This window comes from Oryctolagus cuniculus, chromosome 2 (genome assembly GCF_964237555.1).
Source record: "Oryctolagus cuniculus chromosome 2, mOryCun1.1, whole genome shotgun sequence".
NCBI classification, from domain to species: domain Eukaryota; kingdom Metazoa; phylum Chordata; class Mammalia; order Lagomorpha; family Leporidae; genus Oryctolagus; species Oryctolagus cuniculus.
Genome location: NC_091433.1, coordinates 159153364 through 159178518, shown reverse-complemented (window position 1 = coordinate 159178518; position 25155 = coordinate 159153364). Strand labels below are relative to the sequence as shown.

Below are 25155 nucleotides of genomic sequence, written 5' to 3'. Positions count from 1 at the left end.
AATCGTGTGGCAGAAAGCTCCTTGGAAGAGCAGAAGAGCTTACAGGATCTGCAGGGAGGTCACCAAAGTATTCAAAATGGGGGAAGGGGCAGTAGAGTGGGGGGAGGCAGAAAGGTTCCATAAGGATTATGTTTAACATCATGAATTAGAAAAAACTACTTTGGATCATAACAAGAAGAAAACAGCATGAGAGTAGATGCAGGAAAAGGAGTCAGGAGGCCCCTGAGGAGTCCAAGCAAGAGAGGATAAATGCCGGGAAAAGGTGAGAAGATGGAGACATAGAATGAAAATAAAAAATTTCAGAGCTACTTAAGGCAACACTGAGAGACTGTGGAGACAGGCTGGATATGAGGAAGGGAGAGATGTCACACAGCACGAGGCCTTAGACTTGCATAGACCGATCTCTGGCGGGATCACTCACCAAAGCTGGGAGGAGGAAAAAAAGACAAAAGTCCCTGACTTCCATCTGGGACATGCTGAATGTTTCCTCTCATTTCTTTTCTTAATGAAATGGTCTTTGTCTGCTGAATGGTCTTCACCTGCTCCGGACTCCCACTAGTTGCTCACCTCATAATTTACACTGCCTGTCTCCCAGGCCCAGCAACTTCCCAGCAGGCTGTGTTCCCACAAAATGCCTTATCAAACCCAACTGACCCTAGGGGAGGAAGTTCCTTGCCCATCACCTGGTGCTGAGGGTTGGGTATTTGTAGCTATTTTGCAATAATTAAAATTATTACTAAAAAGATAGAAATACTATGGAAAAATAATAATTTCTTTTTTACCCCTCAATTTAGCCTTTGCATTTCTCCAAAGAAATAACTAGGAAAAAAAAAAAAGAGGGAGAGGAAAACCTAAGAATCAGACCACAGTACTGTGGCCTTCTTTGTTTGCTGACCTGAATCAGTGTCCATGGGGACAAGGCCTTCAGGGGAGGAGCTCTGAATGACCGGGGACACCACCGCAGACAGCCTGTAGGATAGAGAGATGAGCGTCTCCACCACAGGTCTCCACTCGCTCACCAGATGCAGGCTGCTGCAATGGGATCGGAGAGCAATTAAGACTCAAAGCAAAACATGGAAATTAACAGATACAAGGAGTTGAAAGAACTCGTTTCAAAGTTGTGCAATACATGAAATATCTGAGACATAAAAATATGTACACACATGAAGGCTTTCAAATCTACTTTCCAACTGTCTGTAGGGCAACAGACTCCTATCCCAGGGCACATTCCAGTAAGAGGCAAAAAACCAGAAATGCATGCATGTCTAAGACAGGACACAGCTGTGGAGACGCTTACTTTAGCGGTAACTTCCGCAAAGCTCCCGTTATGCAGTGAACTCGCCCATACATTGGAAACGCTGCGGCTGCCTGAAGCAGAGAGTTTTCAGCCCTGGATACTTCTTCCTCAAGATTTTCCATCAAGCATTTAATAACTGGAAAAAGCAAACAAAAAACACGAGTAATCCAGTTTTAAAACACTTATAATTTTGAGAACACAAAAACAGTTCCTAGGAAAACCCCCAAGTCAACTAAACTTTATACAGGACTTTCTGAAGCAAAAAGAGATCTTCCAGGGTTATCCCGCCCATGGACCATTTCTAATTAAGGTAGAACTGAGTGTCTTCTTTCCCTCACTGTCTGGAACCATTACAGTTCTGAATCACTCCTCCTACTCTTCCTCTAGGCCCTTGTGGCATGTGCTATTTGGACAGAGGATGTGTTTTTTTGTTTAACAACAGTTTTAGTGAGATAAATATCTCACATACCACAAGTCAATGGTCTTTAGAATAATCACACTCATGTGCAACCATTACCACAGTCCATTTTAAAACAATTACCCGTTAGCAGTGACTCCCCTCTACTCTACCCTCTACCCTCCTCCAAGCCTGAGTAATCACTAATCTGTTTCCAGCCTGTATGGATTTACCTGTTCTGGACATAGAGTAGAAATGGGATCACACAATATACATGGTCTTTGTGACTGGCTTCTCTCACTTCACTTAATGTCTAAGTTCTTCTATGCTACAGCATGGGTCAATAGTTCATTCTTTCTTACAGCTGAATAAAAGTCCATTGTAGGGATATACCACATTTTATTTATCCATTCATCAGATGATAGACCTGTGTGTGGACTGTTTGCATTTTTTGGCTACTATGAATAAGACTGTTACAAGCATTCCTCTACAAGTCTTTATGTGGACATGTTTTCATATGCCTATTATGGACTGAATGTTTGGATCCTCAATACTGCCATGTTGAAAACCCAACCAGCAATGTGGTAGTATCTGAAGATAGAGCTTTTGGAAGGTAATGAGACTTAGACCAGGTAACCGTCATGAGGGTAACCCCATGTTGGGATTAATGTTCAAATAAGAGGCAAATGAGAGATGGGTGCACATACACATGTGCACTCAATCCCTCTCTCTTTGCACCACCTTAACACACAGTGAAGAGGTACCTGAGAGCTCGAAGATGGCCTATACCAAGAACTAAATCTGCCAGCACCTTGATCTTATCATTCTCCACCTCTAGAAGGGAGGAATGACTGTTTCTAACCCACCTGGTCTATGACATTTTGTTACAGCAGCGCAAGTTCACAATGACAATGCCTAAGGATGGAAGGGTGGTCATATGGTAACACTGTTTCAACTCTTGGGAACTGAGAGACTGTTTTCCAAAGCAGAGGTATCATTTTACAATCACACCAGTTATGCATGAGGGTCCTTTCTCCACATCTTCATCAACACTTGTTATGTATTTTTTCCTCTCTTATTATAGCCATCCTGCTGTGCAGGATCCTCACTATGATTTTGATTGGTATTTCCCTAAAGGCTAATGATACTGGGCAAATTTTCATGTGTTTATTGTTAACTTGCATATCCTTCTTTAGAGAAATGTCATTCAGAGTCTTTGTCTTTTTTCTTTTTTTCTTTTTGACAGAGTTAGAGAAAGAGATAGAAAAGTCTTCCTTCCGTTGGTTCACCCCTCAAATGGCTGCTACAGCCGGCGCTGTGCCGATCTGAAGCCAGGAGCCAGGTGCTTCCTCCTGGTCTCCCATGCGGGTGCAGGGCCCAAGCACTTGGGCCATCCTCTACTGCCCAGGCCACAGCAGAGAGCTGGACTGGAAGAGGAGCAACCAGGACTAGAACCTCGAGCCCATATGCGATGCCACCACTGAAGGCAGAGGATTAGCCTAGTGAGCCACAGCGCCGGCCCCCTTTGTCTTTTTTCAATTGTTATGTCCTTTTATTAGTGAGCTGAAAAAGTTCTTTATCTATTCTAGACACAAGTCTCGTATTGGATATAAGATTTGCAAATGTCCTATTCTGCAGGTTGTCTTTTCCTCACTTTTTTAATGGCATTCTTTGATGCACAAAAGTTTTACATTTTGATGAAGTCCAATTTATCTTTGAGTATTTTTGTTGTTGCTGCTTGTGCTTTGAGAGTCATATCTAAGGAACCACTGTTTTAATTGACACTCATGGGTTCTTCAAGGATTTTATAGTTTCTAGCATTTAAATTTAGCATTTAATCCATTTTGAGCTGACTTTTCTATATAGCGTGAAGTAGTAGGTTCAATTTCATCATTTTGCATGTGATACTATGTATCCCAGTTATCTTTTAAATTTTAGAATTGTGTATAACCAGGGTGGGCATTTGGCCAGCAGTTGAGATGCCCACATGCCATATCAGAGTGCCTGAGTTGGAGACCCTATTCTACTTCCAATCCAGTGTCCTGCACCCTGGAAGGCAGCAGGTAATGATTCAAATGCTTGGGTCCCTGCCACTCTTGAGGGAACACAGATGGAGCTCTAAGTTCCTGGTTTCAGTCTGGCCAAGCTCTGGCTATCACCAGCATTTGAGAAGTAAACTCAGCCGATGAAGATCTCTCTCCGACAGTCTATGTCTGCCTATCTCTATACCTCTTTCTCTCTCTGCCTTTTAAATAAATAAAACAAAAAATAAAAATAAAATGACAACTTTAAAAAAAGGATTGTGTATAACTAAAAAATTAATACTTTCAGAATATATAAAGAACTCCTAAAAATCAATAGGAAAAAGACAAACAATCCCATAGAAAACTGAAGAAAGGACACAAACAGGGATTTTACAAAGGGGAAAGTGAACAGTGTATAACTATATAAAAAAGATAATTACATTAGCAATCGGAACAATGTCAGATTAAACCACAATGAGTCATTAATTTATATCCTATAAATTTTTAAAATCCGACAATAACAAATTATGCTGATATTGTGATGTAACACAATTCTCATAATTTGCTGATGGGCATATAATTTGAACGTATTTGATATCATCTTATACAACTGAAAATCCACATACTTTATGACCAAATCTGTTTTGGTTTACCATAAACTCTCATATATGTGCCTTAGAACTAGATGAGCATGTTCAGTGGCATCAAGTATTTAGAGAAAACAGCAAGTCCAACACCATGAGAATGAATTAACAAATTGTGATAAATGTGTATAATACACAAAGTACTATTTAGATAAAATTCAAAATCACATAAAACTAAATAATATACTGTTTAATGATATATATACATAGTTGGTAAAATCACAAATGTGAAATATTAACCTAAAATATGTTATGAAGGGTTAACATAAAATATAGGGTAGAATGAAGGGGAAACTTCCAGGATACTAGTGCTATTCTACTTCCTACAATAAGTGATATCACCGAGCTTATGAATAAACTTGTGATGTTTTCATGTTATTGCTTTTTTATTTTGAGAAGCAGAGGGTACAAGAGTGACAGAGAAGGAGCTTCCATCCACTTGTTCACTCCCCAGATACTGAAAATGGCTATGAGTGAGCCACGCTGAAGCCAGAAGGGAGCCAAGAACTCAATCCAGGCCACCTCTTTGAATGAGAAGTACCCAACTACTTTAGCCAACATCACTGGCTCCCAGGTCCAACATTAGCAGAAAGCTTGAGTCGGGTATAGAACCCAAGTACTTCAATATGGGATTCAGCATCTTAACTAACATGCCCAACACCCAAGCCTTTATTGCTATTTAAACATTATATATTTAAGTATTCTCTGTATGCCTGACATGTTTCACAAAGTTCTCAATTGTCTTTAACTGACAGCCTATGTGAAGCATGTACTCCCCAGTCCTCCAATGGTCTTATCAGGGTCTGTGTTGAACCCAGCCATGAAAGCAGCTCAAATGGCACTGTTTCCTCTCTATCTCCAGACACATGGCCATACTCCCCACAGAACTATCCATAGCCTCCTTCTTTCCTCCCACTATGAGTTCCCTACTTCATGGCTTTTTCCACCATCATGGAAAAAATAGTTTCCAACTTCCTGTATCTGACCTCCATTTTAAAAATAAATGTTTTAATTATTTGAAGAGCAACATCTGAACTGCTACAACATCATCCTGATCTTTTTAAATCCAAATCTATTCTTACTTCCTATAGACTTCTAAAATAGATTTACCAGCATACAAGTAAGTACTTGAATCCCCAACACATACTTGCTGAGACTCTAGATTTAAACCATCTCAGACTCTAGGTTAAGAACTGGCTATATGGGAAGAAAACAGTGTAGGGGTATGACAGTTAGAACCTGCACCCCCACAAAGGAAACCTGCTCTTACAGAAATAACAAAGATGATCCTCTTACAGCCATGGTAAACTTTCTGCAAAAACAAAACAAACAAGAAAACCACATTTGGTTGAGAAAGAGTTGGTAGTTTTTAAAACAAGAGCTTTATTTATATGCATTTGCATATCTATTAACAGGAATCCTCTGTTTCAACACAAGTATGACAGCTGAGTAATCTGCTTATTTGCATAAAACTTATAGTGTTCTTATATGCTGTTAAATTCTTAAATACTAAACCACAAAGTAAATGTTTAACCATTAGATATGCTAACAAAATGAAGAGTGAGAGAGTAAGATAATGGTTTTGATAAATAAGAGCAAAAGGTCATTTACTCAACACAAACCCATTAATGCGTTCTTTTCCACCACAGCAGCAGACTGATCTCCACCTTCGCATGCAGTTTGCTGGGTTAAGTACGCAGGCAGGGATGATGGCAGCGCATCCTGCCAGATTAAGAAGTTCAGCAGGTAGGAAGCTGTGACACAGTCATATGGTTTGGGGCTTGTGCTGAGCTCCAGTGCTGCCTGGAACAAGCCTTCCAACTTCTCGGAATCCTAGAATAAAGTACACACTCAGTAACGGTCACAGAAAGATTTATTTAATTTGATTTTAAACACTGCCTGCCATATAACTATAACTCAATATGAACATTCATTCCTTTTCTGAACAAAGGTTAGTTTTCTCATAGTACTTAATGGTTATTATTGATCAGTTCAGAGATGAAAGCCTTGAAAATCATTTCAATTGGGAAATTGAACTTTGATAAAGCCTTTTTTTTTTAATCCATTTTGCTCTCACAAAAGTGTACTTTTTCCCCTCAGAAGTTCTAGGGTGACAGAGAGCAGACTTCTTTTGTCTCTTGAGGTCTCCATTTATGTGGGTGCCACACGCCTGCCCCTCTCCCTTCCCCCTTTACATTCAGCTACCTCAATGGAGGAAAACACAAATACAGTGGGAGACTGTTCCTGCAAACACTCCAGATCCATGTGGGGTGAACAAGTACTCAGCTCAGCCTGGAAATTCTGCCTCAACGATTCCTATCTCCCACTCATACAAACAGCCACTCAGATAGCCTGTCCTAAAGAAGATGGAACAAAGGACAGTTCACTGTTGTAGTCACTGGAAGACACCGAGCACCTTGTGGGGTGCTGACCTCCAGTATGCTGGGTTTCAGGATCAGCTCAGCCACTGCTTGACGGGAGTCCAGAATCGCATTCTCTACCTCGTTTACACTCAGTCTCCCAGTCTACGAGGCAGGGAGATTCCTTTTAAAAACTCAAGCTATTGCAAGTGATGGATTTTAATCAAACATTACATGTCTAAGGGGACTGGGAGATCCCAGATAACTAAAGTACACCAATAATCATATACACAAAATCTACTGCCTCCTGCACACCCCTATTGATAAAGCAATAAAAAAGCAAACCTAATTGAGTTGGATTTTTTATTTTACAATGTTTCCTCCTATCACACCATCTCACAAAAGTAGCAAGGTATTGAAGATACCTGAAAAAAAGGGTTAAAAAAGAAAAAAAGACACAAGCAGGCAGACGTAAAGAACAAAGATAATCCTTAGACTCCTTTATCTCCTACTAAAACAGAAAATCTTTATATATATACCACATAAACATGTGCACATCAAAAGCACAAATACCTGAAAATGCACAGCTGTTTTTGATAACTTCATCAGAAGATCAAATGCTAAAGTTTTCACTTCCTCAAAAGTGCTGGTAAAACATTCCAGTAGTGCTTGGAAACGACCAGCATCAATATCATGACTCAGCTGATACACTGTCTGGACTCCATCTAAGGACAAAAAAAAGAGATTTAAAAATGAACTAAAAGAAAAAGAAATCAACATCCTGAAGCGAGCTACCTGGTCAGACTTATAAACAATTAGTATAAGAAGTCATACTTCATACTTTACCCACAAGAGCATAAAATAACTTTTCCATTAATTATTTAAATGACAAAATAACAAGTATTACAGTCTTTCAAAAGGTATCATACATGAGCTTCCTAAGTTATTTTAGAAAATAAAAAATTTTTAAACTTCTTATAAAATGTTTATTCTTTTTATTTATTTGGAAGACAGAGCAACAGAGACAGAGTGATAGCTCTTTCATCCACTGGCTCACTTCCCAAATAACTGCAACAGCTAGTGCTAGGCCAGGCCAAAGCCATGAAACAGGAATTCCATCCTGGTCTCACATGGGGGTGGCAAGGACCCAAGCACTTGAGTTAGCTTCTGCGGCCACCTCGATACATTAGCAGAAAACTAAATCAGAAACAGAGCAGCCAGGACTGGAACTGGCAACCTGAGATGCAAGCATGTCAAGTGGCTTAACCCACGGACAACACCTGCCTCTAGGAAAACATCTTCCGATAAATCTTTTTTATTTGATTTATTTATCTATTTGAAAGACAGATGGGGCCAGCGCTGTGGCCTCGTGGGTAAAGCTACCACCTGTGGTTCCAGCATCCTGTATGGGTGCCAGTTCAAGACCCGGTTGCTCCACTTCCAATCCAGCTCTCTGCTATGGCCTGGGAAAGCAATAGAAGATGGCCCAAGTCCTTGGGCCCTTGCACCCACAATGGAGACCCGGAAGAAGCTCCTGGCTCCTGGCTTTGGGTTGGCTCAGTTCCAGCCATTGCAGCCATCTGGGGAGCGAACCAGCAGATGGAAAACGTTCTCTCTCTGTCTCTACCTCTGCCTCTCTGTAACTCTGCCTTTCAAATAAAAAATAAATAAATATTTTAAAAAAAAAGAAACACACAATTACAGAGAGGGTGAGAGAGAGTTAGAGAGAGAGAGAAAGAGAGAGAGAGATCGTCCATCTTCTGATTCATTCCCCAAGTGGCCTCATTGGCTGGGGTTAGGTCAGGTTGAAGCCAGAAGCCTGGAAATCCATTCAGGTCTCCCATGTGGGTGGCAAGAGATCAAGGACTTGGGCCATCTTCTGCTGCTTCCTTGAGCGCATTAGCAGGGAGCTGGATGAAATGGAGTAGCCAGGAACTCCCCATAAAACTTATTGACCTATAATCCAAAGTCCTACCAAATGTTAGGATGAATTAATAAAGAATGATGACATATCTTTTAAACGCTATGATGCATTCTTCAAACAAATTCCATTTGGGCATGAAGCATATTTTAATATGCTGTTAGATTTGGTTTCCTAGTGGTTTCTTTAAGATTTATTTATTTATTTGAAAGGTGGAGTTACAGAGAGGCAGAGGCAAAGGTAGAGAGAGAAAGAGGGAGAGAGAGATCTTCCATCCGCCAGTTCATTCCCCAAATGGCTGCAACAGCCAAAGCCAGGAGCCAGGAGCTGCTTCTGGATCACCCACATGGGTGCAGGGGCCCAAGAACTTGGGCCATCTTCTACTACTTTCCCAGGCCATAGCAGAGAGCTGGATCAGAAGTAGAGCAGGTGGGACTCAAACCAGCATCCATATGAGATGCTGACACTGTAGGCAGCAGCTTGAGCAACTAGGCCTCAGCGTTGACCCCTTTGCTAGTGTTTTGTTAAGGGCTTTTGCTCCTAGATTCATAAGGGTTATTGGTCTGAGCCTTCTTACAGTGTCTTTGGTATCAGGGTAATGGTGGCCTCAAAGAATGAGTTAGGAGGTGTTTGCTCTTTTCTTACTTTCTGAAAGAGTATAACAAGGGTCAGTCCCGATCTTTTTTTAAATATTTGGTGAAATTGACAAAAGAAGCCACTCACACAAGACTTTTCTTTGTTGGGAGGCTTTTGATTACTGATTCAACATATTTGTCAGTTAAAATTGTCTATTTTTTCTTGAGTCCATGATTTTCACATTTCTAGCAATCTGTCAATTTCATGCACTTTTTACTTCTGCAAACACAGAAATGTCCTTATTTTCATTTCTGATTTTAATTATTTACACCTTTTTCCTTCTTCTTAGTCTAGCTCAGACTATCACATGTTGATCTTTAAAAAAAATTCTGGTTTTGATGATTCTCTGCATTGTTTTTTGATTCTCTATTTTATTTATCTCTGTTCTAATCTCTTTTATTTCCTTCCTTCTGCTAGTCCTGGGTTAAGTTTGCTCCCTTCCAATTCTTTGAGGTGCAAAGTTAGCTTGTTGACTTGAAATTTTTTACCACAGACATTTATAGCTACAAATTTCCCTATCAGTGCTGCTTTTGCTGTGTTTTGTTTTTCTTCTCACTTACCTCAAAGTATTTTCTAACTTCTGTGACTCTTCGTTGACCCACTTCAGACCTGAAGCCTTCTCTGACACCACTACGTGACATAGCCACCACTCTACTTTCTCAGATATTCTCTACCTCCCCCTTATCTTCTTGAAATATTTTGCCACAGAACTTACCTTCATCTGAAATTCTATGTATCGTTTTTTTAAAAGATTTATTTATTTACTTGAAAGTGAGAGTTACACAGAGAAAGAAGGAGAGGCAGAAAGAGAAAGAGATCCTCCTCCCACTGGTTCACTCTCCAGTTGGCCGCAATGGCCAGAGTTGCGCTGTTCCGAAGCCAGGAGGCAGGAGCTTCCCCTAGGTCCTCTACGTGGGTGCAGGGGCCCAAGGACCTGGGCTGTCCTCCACTGTCTTCCCAGACCACAGCAGAGAGCTGGACTGGAAGTGGAGCAGCCAGGACCCGAACCAGCGCCCACATGGGATGCTGGTACTGCAGGCGGAGGCTTCACCCGCTATGCCACAGAGCTGGCCCCCTGTATTAATTGTCAACTACTGTTTGTCTCTCTTTACTAAAATGTAAGCCGGCGCGGCAGAGTGGGTTGGGCCTCTGCTGCGCCAGCTTCTCCACTTCTGGTCCAGCTCTCTGACAATGGCCTGGAAAGGCAGCATAGGACGGCCCAAGTGCTTGGGCCCCTGCACCCACATGGGAGATCTGGAAGAAGCTCCTGGCTATTGCCTTTGGATTGGCCCAGCTCCAGCCATTGTAGCCATTTGGGGAGTGAACCAGAGGATGCAGGATCTTTCTGTCTCTCCCTCTCTCTGTCTGTAACTCCACCTCTTGAATAAACAAAACTTTTTAAAAAATTTAAAAATAAAAAAATGTTAGAGGTGGGCATTTGGCTCAGTGGTTAAGTCACCACTTAGGAAACCTGCATCCTATATTAGAGTGCCTGGTTCAAGTCCCAGCTCCTCTGCTTCCTATGAATCATTCTGCTGGTGCCATCCTGGGAGGTAGTAAGTGATGACTCAAGTGCTTGGGTCCCTACCACCTACACAGGAGACCCAGACGGAATTCTGGGCTCCTAGCTTTGTCTTGCCTGGCCCTGGCTATTGCAGCCACCTGGGGAGTGAACCAGAGAATGGAAGATTCTCTCTCTCTCTCTCTGTGTGTGTGTGTGTGTGTGTGTGTCTCCCCGACTCTTCCCCTCTCCTTCTGTAACTCTGACTTTCAAATAAATAAATCTTTAAGAAATATATATATATATACACATCTAATATATATACTAAAATAAGCGCTAAATTAGTATTTGCTGACAAACCCTTTTAATCTAATTGAAGAACACAATTTTTTACCATAAGTATTGTGACATTTGATTCCACCTAAGAAAAATGCATGTGGCTTCTTCTTCTTCTTGGTCTGTGATATACATGAGGGAAGGCAAAAATCATTTTGACTAATATCAAATCATACTCGTTCTATAAAATAATATAAAATCTCCACACTTGTAATCAAGGATGACTTCCCAATCATTGGTGGAGTATGGCTGGCTCCATCTTCCTTCCCTCTAAGTTGCTTAGTAAACATAATTACTACAACATTAGTCACTGCCCAATTACATGTGATTGACTCAAGTTTTCCACTTTTAAAGTAATATATATTTACTTTAATTATATACATCATCTGGGCTGAAAAGTCACTAATCTAATTAAGCTTTCTGTTCCTAGGTACAGTTAAAAGTATATGAAATGTGCAGAGAATTTTTTGTTAAATAAAGTAACCACTCAGGTAAAAATCTTAAGTTTAGGGGGCTGGCACTACGGTATGGCGCCACCTGCACCGACGGCATCCCATATGGGCACTGGTTCGAATCCCGGCTGCTCTACTTCCAATCCAGCTCTCTGCTATGGCCTGGGAAGGCAGCAGAGGATGGCCCAAGTCCTTAGGCCCCTGCACCCACATGGGAGACCTGGAAGAAAGTCCAGGCTCCTGGCTTCGGATTGGCACAACTCTGGCCACTGCCGCCATTTGGGGAGTGAACCAGCGGGGAAGACCTCTCTCTGCCTCTGCCTCGCTGCAACTCTGCCTTTCAAATAAATAAAATAAATCTTAAAAAAAAATCTAAGTTCAGTTGTAATTTCATGGAAATCCCTTGAACTGTTATATATTCTTATATTCCTTCTCTGTGAAAGCTGTACCAAATTACCACAAGTAGGCGGCTTCTATTGTCTCACCATTCTGGAAGCCAGAAGTCCAAAATCAAAGTATCAGTAGGTGCACATTAACTGGAGAGGTTCTAGAGAATTGGCTTCTTCCTTCTTCTGGCTGTTGGCATTCCATGAGCCATCACCCCACCTCCACTGTCACATTGCCTCCTCTCCTGTGGGTCTAATTTCTCTCTGCCTCTCTCTTTCAATGATACTTATGATAGCATTTATGTGCCATCCAAATAATCCAGATTATCTTATTCAAGATTCATAATTTAAGGGCAGGTGTTGTGGTGAAACAGATTAAGCCACTGCTTGAAATGACCACATTCCATAGTGGAGTGCCAATTGGGTCCCGGCTCCACCACTTCCGATCCAGCAACCTGTTAATAAGTCTCAGAAGACAGGTGATGGCCCAAGTACTTGGGTCCCTGCCACCCTTGTGGAAGATCCAGATTAAGTTCCAGGTTCCTGGCTTTGATCTGGCCCAGCCTAGTATATTGCAGGGATTTAGGAAGTGAATGAGTGGATGGAGGATCTCTCTGTCACTCTTCCTTCCAAATAAATTAATCTTCCCTTAAACAAAAAAAGCCTTAATATAATCACAGCTGCAAAGGCCTCCTTTTCTAGGTAAGCTTCACATTCATAGGTTCTTTCTTTCTTTCTTTCTTTCTTTCTTTCTTTCTTTCTTTCTTTCTTTCTTTCTTTCTTTTTTTAACAGGCAGAATGGACAGTGAGAGAGAGAGAGAGAGAGAGAGAGAGAGAAAGGTCTTCCTTTTTTGCCATTGGTTCACCCTCCAATGGCCACCGTGGCTGGCCAGCCCACCGCGCTGATCCGAAGGCAGGAGCCAGGTGCTTCTCCTGGTCTCCCATGGGGTGCAGGGCCCAAGCACTTGGGCCATCCTCCACTGCACTCCCTGGCCACAGCAGAGAGCTGGCCTGGAAGAGGGGCAACCAGGACAGAATCCGACGCCCCGACCAGGACTAGAACCCAGTGTGCCGACGCCACTAGGCGGAGGATTAGCCTATTGAGCTGCGGCGCCGGCCCATTCATAGGTTCTAAGAACTTGATATGGATGTCACTTGAGGTCATTTTTCAGTTTACCATTCCTGCCAGTCAGGTGATCATGTGAATCACTATGAGTACCTGGACAAGACAACATTATGTGGCGCCCATTAAGATGCCCTGAGAAGAACACCACATCACCTAGACAAAATTCTTGACAAAAATGTATAGCCTAAATCATATCATCAGGAAAAATGAGACAGTGCCCCAAATGAGACAAATTCTTCCAAAATGTTAATGTCATGAAAAAAGAAACTTTCCAGCTTAAGAGAGGCTAACGAGAGACATACAATGAAATGCAATGTATGTCTAGAATTGGGTTCCCAATTGTGGGAATATTTGGTGGGCCATTTGTTAGGACAACTGGCAAAATCTGAATATAGAATGTATACTAGGCCAGCGCCGCAGCTCACTAGGCTAATCCTCCGCCTTACGGCATCAGCACACCGGGTTCTAGTCCTGGTCAGGGCGCCGGATTCTGTCTCGGTTGTCCCTCTTCCAGGCCAGCTCTCTGCTATGGCCCGGGAGTGCAGTGGAGGATGGCCCAAGTGCTTGGGCCCTGCACCCCATGGGAGACCAGGATAAGTACCTGGCTCCTGCCATCGGATCAGTGCGGTGCGCTGGCCACAGCGCGCCGGCCGCGGCGGCCATTAGAGGGTGAACCAACAGCAAAGGAAGACCTTTCTCTCTGTCTCTCTCTCTCTCACTGTCCACTCTGCCTGTCAAAAAAAAAAAAAAAAAAAAAAAAAGAATGTATACTAGATGATGGCATTTTATCAACATGAAATTTCCTGAACTGGATCACTGCATTACAGCTGCAAAATCAATTAAGGAACATAAAGTCAATATGGCAAAAATGAACTGATTAATCCAGGTAGAGGGCACACAGCTGTTCAATGAACTATTCTTAGAACTTTGCCATTAGTGTGAATGTTTTCCAAAATTAAAAACTTGAGGAAAAATGATTTTCCTCAAATGATACAAGCCTGTATCAACATCAATTAACTTCCCCCCTCCCATTAAAAACTTACATTTTGCCTAATAATTAAAGATAGGTGAGAATCCTACTACAGTGTAAAGTTCTTTGGTCCTCAGGTCACCCCTGCTGAAGAGTGGCAGCTAAGGATATTTTCCTGTTGGACCACAGTCAAGAACATTGAACACAAGCAAGAAATCCACAAAAAAAACACACACTCATTTATGGGGATAAAGAGAATTATTTCTTGTTGAAAAGGCAAAAAAAATTACTCAAAGAGGGGCATTAAATGCTTACTTTCGTGAGTACCTCTCAGAAGGAAAAACAAGTGTCATTAAACCAGAATGCCTGGAAATGACATGCTCATATTGTCTTTCCAAAACAACAGATAGCACACAAGGGAAACCACACTTACCACACAGACTCACTGTGGGATATTAAACACAGGAGAGACGATTATTACTTTAATTTCTAAAACTTAAAGAATATAGCAGACACTATCTTAAAATAGCAAGAAAAAAATTAGAGATTAGTAAGAACTCTTGCCACAATAAGTCTAATCTATAAAAACTGTAAATCGAGTAGGTGAGTAACAACGATGAAAAAGGAGACAGTTTCTCTCCCATCTGTTCTTTACTCGTAAACTTAATTTCATACAAAGAATTCTATCGTAAGAATAAAACCTCCTGCAGAAATCTAAAGACAACAGAACTGAAACTGCAAGTAAAGCATAATGTGAAAAGGATGCATTTTGACCAAAAAAAGGAAAAAAAAACTTTTCCTTAAAACATTATCAAAAACAAAAACATACCTTCTTGAACAGGAAAAACTTCAGCTATTGAGACTAAAATGGTTAAAGCTGAAAATCTAGTTGAGTAGGAAGATCCAGGAAATAATGCTTCGAAAAGACTGTCACAAATAGATGACATAAATTTCTGAAAAAAAAAAAAAGAAAGAAAATTAGAAGTATAATTGAGTACACTTTAAGAGTGGGTGTTTTTGTTAGTTTGTTATAAGAGAGCAGAGGGGTTTGAAAACAAAACTGGTTGGCCTGCCATTTCCAGCTCTTGTGAGGAGAACTGGATGTTTTGAATGGGCTGGTTTCACTGCTACCAGTATTTCCAAAAAGATTAGGCTCCTTTCACTGTCACCAGCTGTAGCCATACTTTCCGGGGGGAGGGGGTGTCACTCTGGAAAAATGTGCTGTTTCAAGGAACGTCTGCAATCACTCTGCTCTTTCTGATAATCTGAAACCTCAGGAGACGGTCTTCAAAACGCCACGAGAAAACAACTTCGCAGTGTTTCAGTCACACCTCTGGGGTCTGGAGTTTCCAAAAGAAACAGATCTCATCATCTTTTATAAGCACAGAATTACACAGGCAGAAGTAGCCATGCAAGAGGCAGAGCAGACAGTGGCTAGCCAGCCAGGACAAACCACTGTCAATCTTAAGAAAGGAGAACAGAGAATGGAAGAAATGTGTAACCACCCCAAAGGAACCTGCAAGTCAGCACCAGGGAAGCAGGCTGAGCACACTGCAGCCGGTAGACGTTACTTTCCCATCACAGTCAGTTACTTCAAAACTCGGTTCCTGCCACAGTAGCCGAGTGGTCAGTCAGTTCTCGGTGCAGTCTATCCCTTAGAAGAAGGCTGGCTTTGGAAGCCTGAGACAGGAAGTGGGTGCCTCAGGGAAAGAGCACTCCAAAAAACGCCAACTGAAGCCTCCTTACCAGCTTCAACTCAGCCTGTCTTATAGGTCAGAGGGCAGGAAGAACCACACTGGAGAGTCTTCAAGGTTTCCAGCTACCAGTGCGGTAGACAGGATTAGCCAAGGGGGGATGAAGCATGGGCTGCTTCTGTATAGATCATCTTCAAGGTCTGACCCACACAAACCACTGAAGGACAGTCTATTCAGTGCCCACTGGGGAAGAAGGCCTTGGATTCTGTCACTGGCTTTGTTTACAGGTCTCCTTCTGTACTTTATTCTCTCTTGATTTTTTTTTAAAGATTTATGTATTTATGTGAAAGGCAGAGTTACAGAGAGAGAGATTTTCCATCTGCTGATTCACAGCCCAAATGGTTGCAACATCCAGAGCTGGGTCGATCCAAAGCCAGGAGCCAGGAGCTTCTTCAGGGTATCCCACACGGGTACAGGGGTCCAACTACTTGGGCCATCTTCTACTGTTTTCCCAAGCCATTAGCAAGAGAGCTGGATCAGAAGTGGGGCATCCAGGACTTGAACAGGCACCCATATGGGATGCCAGCGCTGCAGACTGCAGCTTAACCCACTACGCCACCGCACTGGCCCCTCTCTCTTAATCTTTATCTTACACACCCCGTGTTACCTCCCAGGAAAGTAGTCAGGTTACATATAAGGCTAGTGCTTCAAGATGTTTATATCACTTCCAAAAGAAATACGTAACTCCTCATTTCATGCAAATTCAAAGTAAGGTCATAAAATTAATTCTTGACATCATGCTGGGGATGGGAGTAGGGATAATATTCTCAGCTACATTTCATTTCCGTATTTTATTTTTAGCTGTGGATGTACTGTCCCATTGCCAGTGCTAACATACAACTCTGTTCTCAATCCTCATTACATTTTTTCTATTTACCTGCTGTTTCTTCTATGCCTAGTTACTATTAAATATATTGATCTTCCTTTGTCAAAATAAGTTGGAGGGGCAGCATTCAATCTGGTCATTAAGACTCTAGTTAAAACACCCACCTGCGACACTGGAGTGCCTGGATTCCATACCCAGCTCCGTTCCTGACTCCAGCTTCCTGCTAACACACACCCTGAGGGTGGCAGATAACAGCTCAGGTAAATGGGTGCCTGCTACTTACAGAAGAGACCAGATTGAGTTCCCAGCTCCCAGCTTCAGCCTCCGCCAAGGCTCAGCCATCATGGGCATCTGGGAAATAAACCAGCAGATGGGAACTCTGTTTCTGTTTCTCCCTATCTCTTTTTTTTTTTTTTTTTTTTTTTGACAGGCAGAACGGACAGTGAGAGAGAGAGAAAGGTCTTCCTTTGCTATTGGTTCACCCTCCAATGGCCGCCGCAGCCAGCGCGCCCCAGCCAGCGCACCGCGCCGATCCGATGACAGGAGCCAGGTACTTATCCTGGTCTCCCATTGGGGTACAGGGCCCAAGCACTTGGGCCATCCTCTACTGCACTCCTGGACCACAGCAGAGAGCTGGCCTGGACTAGAACCCGGTGTGCCAGCGCCACAAGGCGGAGGATTAGCCTAGTGAGCCGCGGCGCCGGCCTTTTTTTTTTTTTTTTTTTTTTTTTTTTTTGAGAGGCAGAGTTAGACAGTGAGAGAGAGAGAGACAGGGAGAAAGGTCTTACTTTTTCCATTGGTTCACCCCTCAAGTGGCCAATATGGCCTGCGCGCTGCACATCCAAAGCCAGGAGCCAGGTGCTTCTCCTGGTCTCCCATGCGGGTGCAGGGCCCAAGCATTTGGGCCATCCTCCTCTGCCTTCCCAGGCCACAGCAGAGAGCTGGACTGGAAGAGGAGCAACCAGGACAGAATCTGGCGCCCCAACCAGGACTAGAACCCGGAGTACCGGCACCGCAGGAAGAGGATTAGCCTAGTGAGCCGCGGCGCCGGCTCTCCCAATCTCTTTCAAATAAATAAATAAAAAGATTTAAGGTAACACTTGTAGACATAGATGTTCAGCTTACTAAAATATACAGGTAGCAAAATAAAGAGGATGCCACTTAATTGGTACTGCAACTCAATGCATATTACAAGCTCTGGAATGATAGAATGAGCAGGTGGAGTCACCTACAAGACTACTGAATCTGTCACCGCTTGAAGCCTCAGAAATTTTAATCATGATTACCTGACAGCTGGGAAACAATAGATACTGCTTTTTAAAGCCTTTGTTCTAGCTGGCGCTGCGGCTCAATAGGCGAATCCTCCACCTGCGGAGCCGGCACACCGGCTTCCAGTCCCGGTCGGGGCACCGGATTCTGTCCCGGTTGCTCCTCTTCCAGACCAGCCCTCTGCTATGGCCCGGGAGTGCAGTGGAGGATAGCCCAAGTCCTTGGGCCCTGCACTCGCATGGGAGACCAGGAGAAGCACCTGGCTCCTGGCTTCAGAGCAGCGCGCTGGCCACAGCGGCCATTAGAGGGTGAACCAACAGCAAAAAAGGAAGACCTCTCTCTCTCTCACTGTCCTGTCAGGAAAAAAAAAAAAAAAAAAAAAGAATCCTTTGTTCTTTGAATTCATCTCAATAAGTACTGCTCCTTCAAAAAATAAATATAAAGCATGTTAAATCTGCTTGATAATTCAGCCTGACGTCCTTTCCCATAAAGTACCCCACAACTTTCATGAACCCTGTGAAAACAAGATCTATTCAGCCTCCAATCTGTACTAGAGTTGCCTACATACTGACTTTCCTTACCAGAGGCATCCAGCCATCAAAGGTACACATACTTTTAGAAGTTTCAAAATAACCAAAGAAATATCCAATACACAAAACCTGACAAATTTGGCTATAACAACATAATTGATACAAAGATCTAACTATTCCCTGTGTTCTATTTACCTCTTTGAGGCCCCTGCTCTATCATTCTGTTCACATCAATGACAAAAAAATGGAAACTTTTAATGAAATACAATTTTATTTATTTATTTTTTTTTTTGACAGGCAGAGTGGACAGTGAGAGAGAGAGACAGAGAGAAAGGTCTTCCTTTGCCGTTGGTTCACCCTCCAATGGCTGCCGCGGCCGGCGCGCTGCGGCCGGCGCACCGCGCTGATCCGATGGCAGGAGCCAGGAGCCAGGTACTTATCCTGGTCTCCCATGGGGTGCAGGGCCCAAGCACTTGGGCCATCCTCCACTGCCTTCCCGGGCCAAAGCAGAGAGCTGGCCTGGAAGAGGGGCAACCGGGACAGAATCCGGCGCCCCGACCGGGACTAGAACCTGGTGTGCCGGCGCCGCTAGGCAGAGGATTAGCCTAGTGAGCCGCGGCGCCGGCCCTGAAATACAATTTTAAAAAAGCAAATAACTTAGGATAAAGTCTTCTTTCTCTTGTTTAAAAAAAAAAATTGGGGGCCGGCACGGTGACGTAGTGGGTAAAGCCGCCACCTGCAGTGCCGGCATCCCATATGGGCGCCAGTTCGAGTCCTGGTTGCTCCACTTCCAATCCAGCTCTCTGCTATGGCTTGGGAAAGCAGTAGAAGATGGCCCAAGGACCATGCACCCACATGGGAGACCCAGAAGAAGCTTCTGGCTCCTGGCTTCGGATCTGCGCAGCTCCGTCCATTGCAGCCATTTGGGGAGTGAACCAGCAGATGGTAGACCTCTCTCTTTTTCTCTCTGCCTCTGCCTCTCCTTCTCTCTCTGTATAACTCTGACTTACAAATAAATAAATTAATCTTTAAAAAAAAATAAGTAAGAAAGGCAGGCATTGTGATATAGTGGGTTAGGCTGCTGCTTGAGATGTCTGCTACCTACTGGAACCTACGGTTCCAGTCCCGGGTCCTCCACTTCTAATCCAGCTTCCTGTTAGTGCACCTGGGTAGAAGCATATGATGGTCCAAATATTTGGGCCCCTGCCACTGCTGTGAGAGATCCAGAAGGAACTTCTGGCTCCTGGCTTCGGTCTGGCCTAGCCCTGGCTGTTGTGAACATTTAGGGAGTGAAGCAAAGGATGAAAGATAGATGGATCTTTCTCTCTCTCTCTTTCTCCCTCTCGCTTTCACTCTGCCTTTTTACAAGACAAAGGTAATTTCTGTGTAAGGTGAAGAGAAAAATAAGGAAAAGCTGTGATTTTCCAGCACCCTGTTAACGTTATGCCTGAGCACAGCATAGAAGCAGCCCTAGTCCCAGCTAACTAGAAAATGTCCTTGCGTTCATGTCTCTGGTGAAGGACGTGCAGCATTGGGGATTTATCTTATAGGCTCCCTAAGCGCTAAGATTTTATTAGTCTAGCAATTCTATTGGGTCTCAAAGGAATAAAACAATTACTGAAAAATGTCTTACATTGTTTTTACTTATAAATGCACAAAACAGTATTTACATTAAAGCATGACAAATTCTTCTTTAGAAATTATCTTATGCTGATTGTATTGTCCTTTATATTTTCAGATATAGTTTTTATTTCCTGCAGATTATAACCACAATGGGGACAGCAAACACATGTAAGTTTAGATCTCTAGTCCTGAGCACAGCATGCAACACACTCAGTGGGAACTCAATACACGCCCTAGTCACTGAATGCCTCCCAGTAAGGATCCAAACAACCTGCCTACCATTGACAATTCTCTACTATCCCATTCTCTCTTGGATTTTCTTGACTCATTTTCCCTCGTCCAATTCCTCAATTCCCCCAAATACCTTATAGGTCACTGACACCAGTAAATTCACCATTCCCCAAGTTCTCGCTTTCTTGCACTTCCAATCCTTCACTTAAGCTGTCACTAGATGATAAAACTATTGAGACCTTAAAGTAAAGGACAGTTCTGGATTTAGATCCTGGCTTTACTACTTACTGGCTGAAGGACCTTGAGTGCACTACTGAATTTTCTTTTATCTTTTTTTTTGTTTGTTTTATGAAAGGCAGAATTATAGAGAGAGGGAGAAGCAGAGAGAGAAGTCTTCCATCTGCTGGTTCCCCAAATGGCTGCAATGGCTAGAACTGGGCCGATCCGAAGCCAGGAGCTTCTTACAGGTCTCTCACATGTGTGCAAGGGCCCAAGCACTTGGGCCATTCTCCACTGTCTTCCCAGGCACATTAGCAAGGAGCTGGATCACAAGTGAAGCAGCCAGGACTCAAACCAGCACCCATATGGGATGCCAGTACTGCAGGCATAGGTTTAACCTATTAGAAGCCCAGGTTACTGAATTTTACTAAGCTTCAGTTTTCTACTAGTCAGGTGGGGATAATAATACTTACCCTATAGTCTTTTTATAGGAGATTATTATATTTTTATTGGGTATTATATGAGAACATGGCTTAAAGCATTTTACAAATGTAAAACTATTCTAGTTATTCATAGTATTTAGGTATGAAGTAATCTCCACTAGACAAGAAGACCTCTTTTCTGAACTAACATTTTCCTTTTCTCCCCTAGCCTTTTGTCTACTGACTGGCACTGTGCCTGGAACCTACTGTTAGGATGATGACGGCACCAAAGTCGAAACCTCCACGAGCCACAGTGATGATCTGCCAGTCAGGAGAAGCTATCACACGCAGGGGACTGATCCAGAGTTGGAACTCTAAGGACTAAGTTTCAAAAGATATACATCTACAAGCACAAACCAAGAAACCATGCATACATTAAAACTCAGAACTTCAATTCACAACTGTGTCTCTAAGTACCTAATTGAGATTTCACAAATGTCATTGTACCGCATGTGAAAAGAAGCAAAAGGGAGCTGTTTTTTGTTTTTTTTTTTTTTAATTTATTTGACAGGTAGAGTTATAGACAGTGAGAGAGAGAGAGAGAGAGAGAGAAAGGTCTTCCTTCTGTTGGTTCACTCCCATAATGGCCACTACGACCAGCACTGTGCTAATCCAAAGCCAGGAGCCAGGTGCCTCTTCCTGGTCTCCCAGACGGGTGCAGGGGCCCAAGCACCTGGGCCATCCTCCACTGCCCTACTGGGCCACAGCAAAGAGCTGGACTGGAAGAGGAGCAACCGGGACTAGAACCCAGCACCCACATGCGATGTCGGCACTGCAGGCGGGGGATTAATCAAGTGAGCGCCACGGCGCCAGCCCCGAGAGCTGTTTTCTTAAATCGAGCGATGATTTAAGCCAAAAAAAAAGTGGCACATTACAGTAGGGGCTAGGTTTATACTCCAAATCCCTTTGAATGATTCCCAGTAAGGCTCTGGAGACATGTTACTAACTCCACTTACACTTGAGAAGACTTTTACATCAGCCAGCTAGTAAAGCGTCACAATCAGGACTAAACTTGGATCATTAAGTTCAGACTGTGACTTTCTAATCTTCATGGCTGGGATTTTAGAAAGATAAAGCTGTGTAGTGCAGCGAGTTAAGTCACTCCTTGCAACACGAATACTGGTTTGAGTTCTGGCTGCTCCACTTCAAATCCAGGTTCCTGTTAATGTGCCTGGGAAAATGGCCCAAGTATTTTTGGGCCTCTGCCACCCATGTGGGAGACCAGGATGGAGTTCTTGGCTCCTGGCTTTAGACTGACCCAGAACTGACTATTGTGGCCATTTGGAGAACAAACTAACAGATGGAAGATCTCTCTCTCTGTGTATCTGTGTGTATGTGTATGTGTATCTGTCTCCTCTGTTCTCTTTGTCACTCAGCCATATAAATAATCTTTTGAAAAATTAAAGAGTGGGAGGGAGAAGGGGGTTGGAAAGTATTACTATGCTCCTAAATCTTCATACATGAAATACATGAAATTCATTCACTTTAAAAAATTTTTTAATTAAAAATAAAAAAGGAAAAAATTAATTAAAAAGATGAAGCTGATTTCATAAAAATAGGAATATTCTTGGATAGATGGTGTTTTGTTTTTGGTTGAGTTTTGAGAGACAGAGAGCACTCCCATCTTCTGCTTTACTCCTCAAATGTCTGCAGTGCCTGTGAGTGGCCAGGCCAATGTCAGAGGCAGGAAACCCAATGCGGTGTCCCATGTGGGTGGTGGGGATACAACCACCTGAGCCACCACCTGCTGCCTCTGCCGGTCCACATTGACAGGAGGCTGGAACTGGCAGCCAGAGCCGGCACATGAACCCAGGGACTCCAACATGGACACAGACATCTTAACCATTAAGCTAAATGTCCACACCGAGTAAATAGATTTCCATCTTTTACATACAAAATTAAAAACGAAGGCCATGCGTATTAATGTTTACAGGAGGCAATGAGTACATCACAGTTGAAATGTATCATGAATTTATCAAATCTGTTTCCCTAAATAAAATAATGTAGATGAGCTTTGCATTCAACTGTGCCTTTGGAGAAAATGAGTCTGCTACTGAGAGGCTAGATTTGGGATAAGAAACCAGAGAAAGACTCATTCTGTTCTCTTGAAAAGAAACTGAAAATTGCCAGGATGAGGCCTAGTCCAGACAGGAGTTACCATGCTTGGAGTTCCAGCCAATTTATTAACAGCCCTTCTCTTCAAGCTCCCACCATAGCTGAACCATGAGCCAAGAGCCACTAACATGGAACTAGTGAGGTCAGTCTAAAGAGGAAGTAGGCCCAGCTACAGCAGTCTTACACCCAGGAGAGGTCGAGGAGTTCAGGGGCAGTAACAACCTTTCATTAGAGTCCTAAATTCACCTGGCAGACATAAGCTCCAAGTTACTGAGGTCAGCTCAATATGACCCAGGCTGCCCTAGGAGGAGCCCAAAGCTCATGAAGATACATGCCACACTCAGCATAGAGGAGAAAAGCATAGAACTGGGGTTCACCAAGAGATTTCCATTGAGTCCCTTTTAATCCTTATTCATAATTCTTTTAGGTTTCCGAAAAATCTGTATGCCTAGAAACATATCACCTACCTTATACTGCTGTAAGGAATCAGAAGGGTGCTGTTTTCTTGACTCATTCTCTAGTTCATGGTTGGATTTACTTTGCTCCAATTTATAAAGTACCTGAGAACTTTCCTGTATCCTACAAAACAACTTTTGAGGAAAAGAAAACAAAGCATATGTGAGCCACACATTAAACTAAATGTCAGTCTAAAAGGCAGAATCCTTGAGAATAAAACTTCAAGCAAGGAAAATACAAGGATTTTTTTCTTAAAAAAAAAAAAAAAAAACTCTTTAATATTTATCATGTTTCCTTTGAACAGAAAATTAACATTTATATTTTTTAAACAAAAGTTCTAATATAAACCAGAACATGGTCATTAAACCTTAGTTTCTCTATTTCATTTAAATCAGCAGGAACCCAAAAAGAATATATTCGTTTCTATACTCTACCAGTTCTTCACCCCTTATGTGTGCTGTATAATTAACCCAAGCTGAACTAATCAGAAATGGCCTTTTTTTGAGGCCCTTAGAGATACTACAAAAACACAATGCATCCTTCCTCCTGTTACAAAAGTGATCTTCAAACCACTTCACACCTTGAGAAATCCAGCTCCAGATTTTATTTCTTTCAACAAAAGAGCTCAAGGTTGACTTTATTATAGCCAAAGAAAAAGACTTCTCACTCTGGATTTTAATCCCAGATAGAAGTTTTATGGAGTCATAGACTAGGCCACAAAAAAGGCATGCTGGAGCCCAAGCTCATGCCCATTCCCACACTATCCCAAAAGAGGGGCTCTTTATAAAAACTATCTCCAGAGTAAAGTTTACTATTTCCCTTTACTTTCTCATGGGAACTTCTACCTTTTTAAGGAGAGAGCAAATCTGCTGCCGCACTCCTGGAGACTGGCTGTTAAGATTGTATGTGATAAAGAACTGAATCCACTGCATTTCTTCTGTGGACACAATTTCTGTGCTTCGATTGCTTTCACAAAGCAAACCTAAAGTGTCTATTCGTACCTAAAACACATCAAGCAGTAAAATATTAATTTTCTAAGGACATATGCAAAATCTAAACCACTTGAAATGTTTCATTATTTGCATGGGCTGCCAAAGGACAGAAGTAAACTTCTGCCCATCCATATGAACCTCAGACGGACAGCCAAGCCCCAAAGATCCTGTAGTGATTACCCATAACATCATTTTTTTAAATATGTCAACCTGGAGCCAGTGCTGTGGCATAGCAAGCAGCCCCAGCATCCTACCTGGGAGCCGGTTTGTTTCCTAGCTGCTCCACTTCTGATCCAGTTCCCTGCTAATGTACCTGGGAGAGCAGTAGAAGATGGCCCAAGTCCTTGGGCCCCTGCACCCATGTGGGAGACCTAGAAGATATTCCTGGCTCCTGGCTTCCAAGTCCAGCCCGACTGTTGTGGCCATTTGGGGAGTGAACCAGAAGATGGGAGATTATTCTGTCTCTCCCTCTCTCTCTGTAACTCTGACTGACTGATAGACAGATAGATAGATAGATCGTAAAAAGAAAAATTATTAAAAAATGTTGGGGCCAGCACTGTGGCACAGCAGGTTAAAGCACTGGCCTGCAGCACCAGTATCCCATATGG

General features: G+C 42.7%; 1 protein-coding gene and 1 pseudogene across 7 annotated transcripts in view; one reads left to right on the top strand and one right to left on the bottom strand.

The window, feature by feature from the left end:
* Positions 1-25155, bottom strand: part of THADA (THADA armadillo repeat containing) — a 375449-nt gene that overhangs the window by 323952 nt on the left and 26342 nt on the right. For all 7 annotated transcript variants that reach the window (XR_011386667.1, XM_051842959.2, XM_070069193.1 and 4 more), the window contains exons 13-19: positions 24401-24556; positions 23567-23689; positions 14880-15003; positions 7296-7447; positions 5985-6195; positions 1298-1433; positions 896-1032 (exon numbers count right to left, since the gene is read on the bottom strand). Coding sequence is in view for 6 of the 7 variants with exons in the window: in XM_051842959.2 (XP_051698919.2) it covers positions 896-1032; positions 1298-1433; positions 5985-6195; positions 7296-7447; positions 14880-15003; positions 23567-23689; positions 24401-24556 (1039 nt within the window). In the remaining variant the exon portion in view is untranslated. The remainder of the gene's footprint in view (positions 1-895; positions 1033-1297; positions 1434-5984; positions 6196-7295; positions 7448-14879; positions 15004-23566; positions 23690-24400; positions 24557-25155) is intronic.
* Positions 15161-15815, top strand: LOC127490333 (E3 ubiquitin-protein ligase RNF212B-like; annotated as a pseudogene).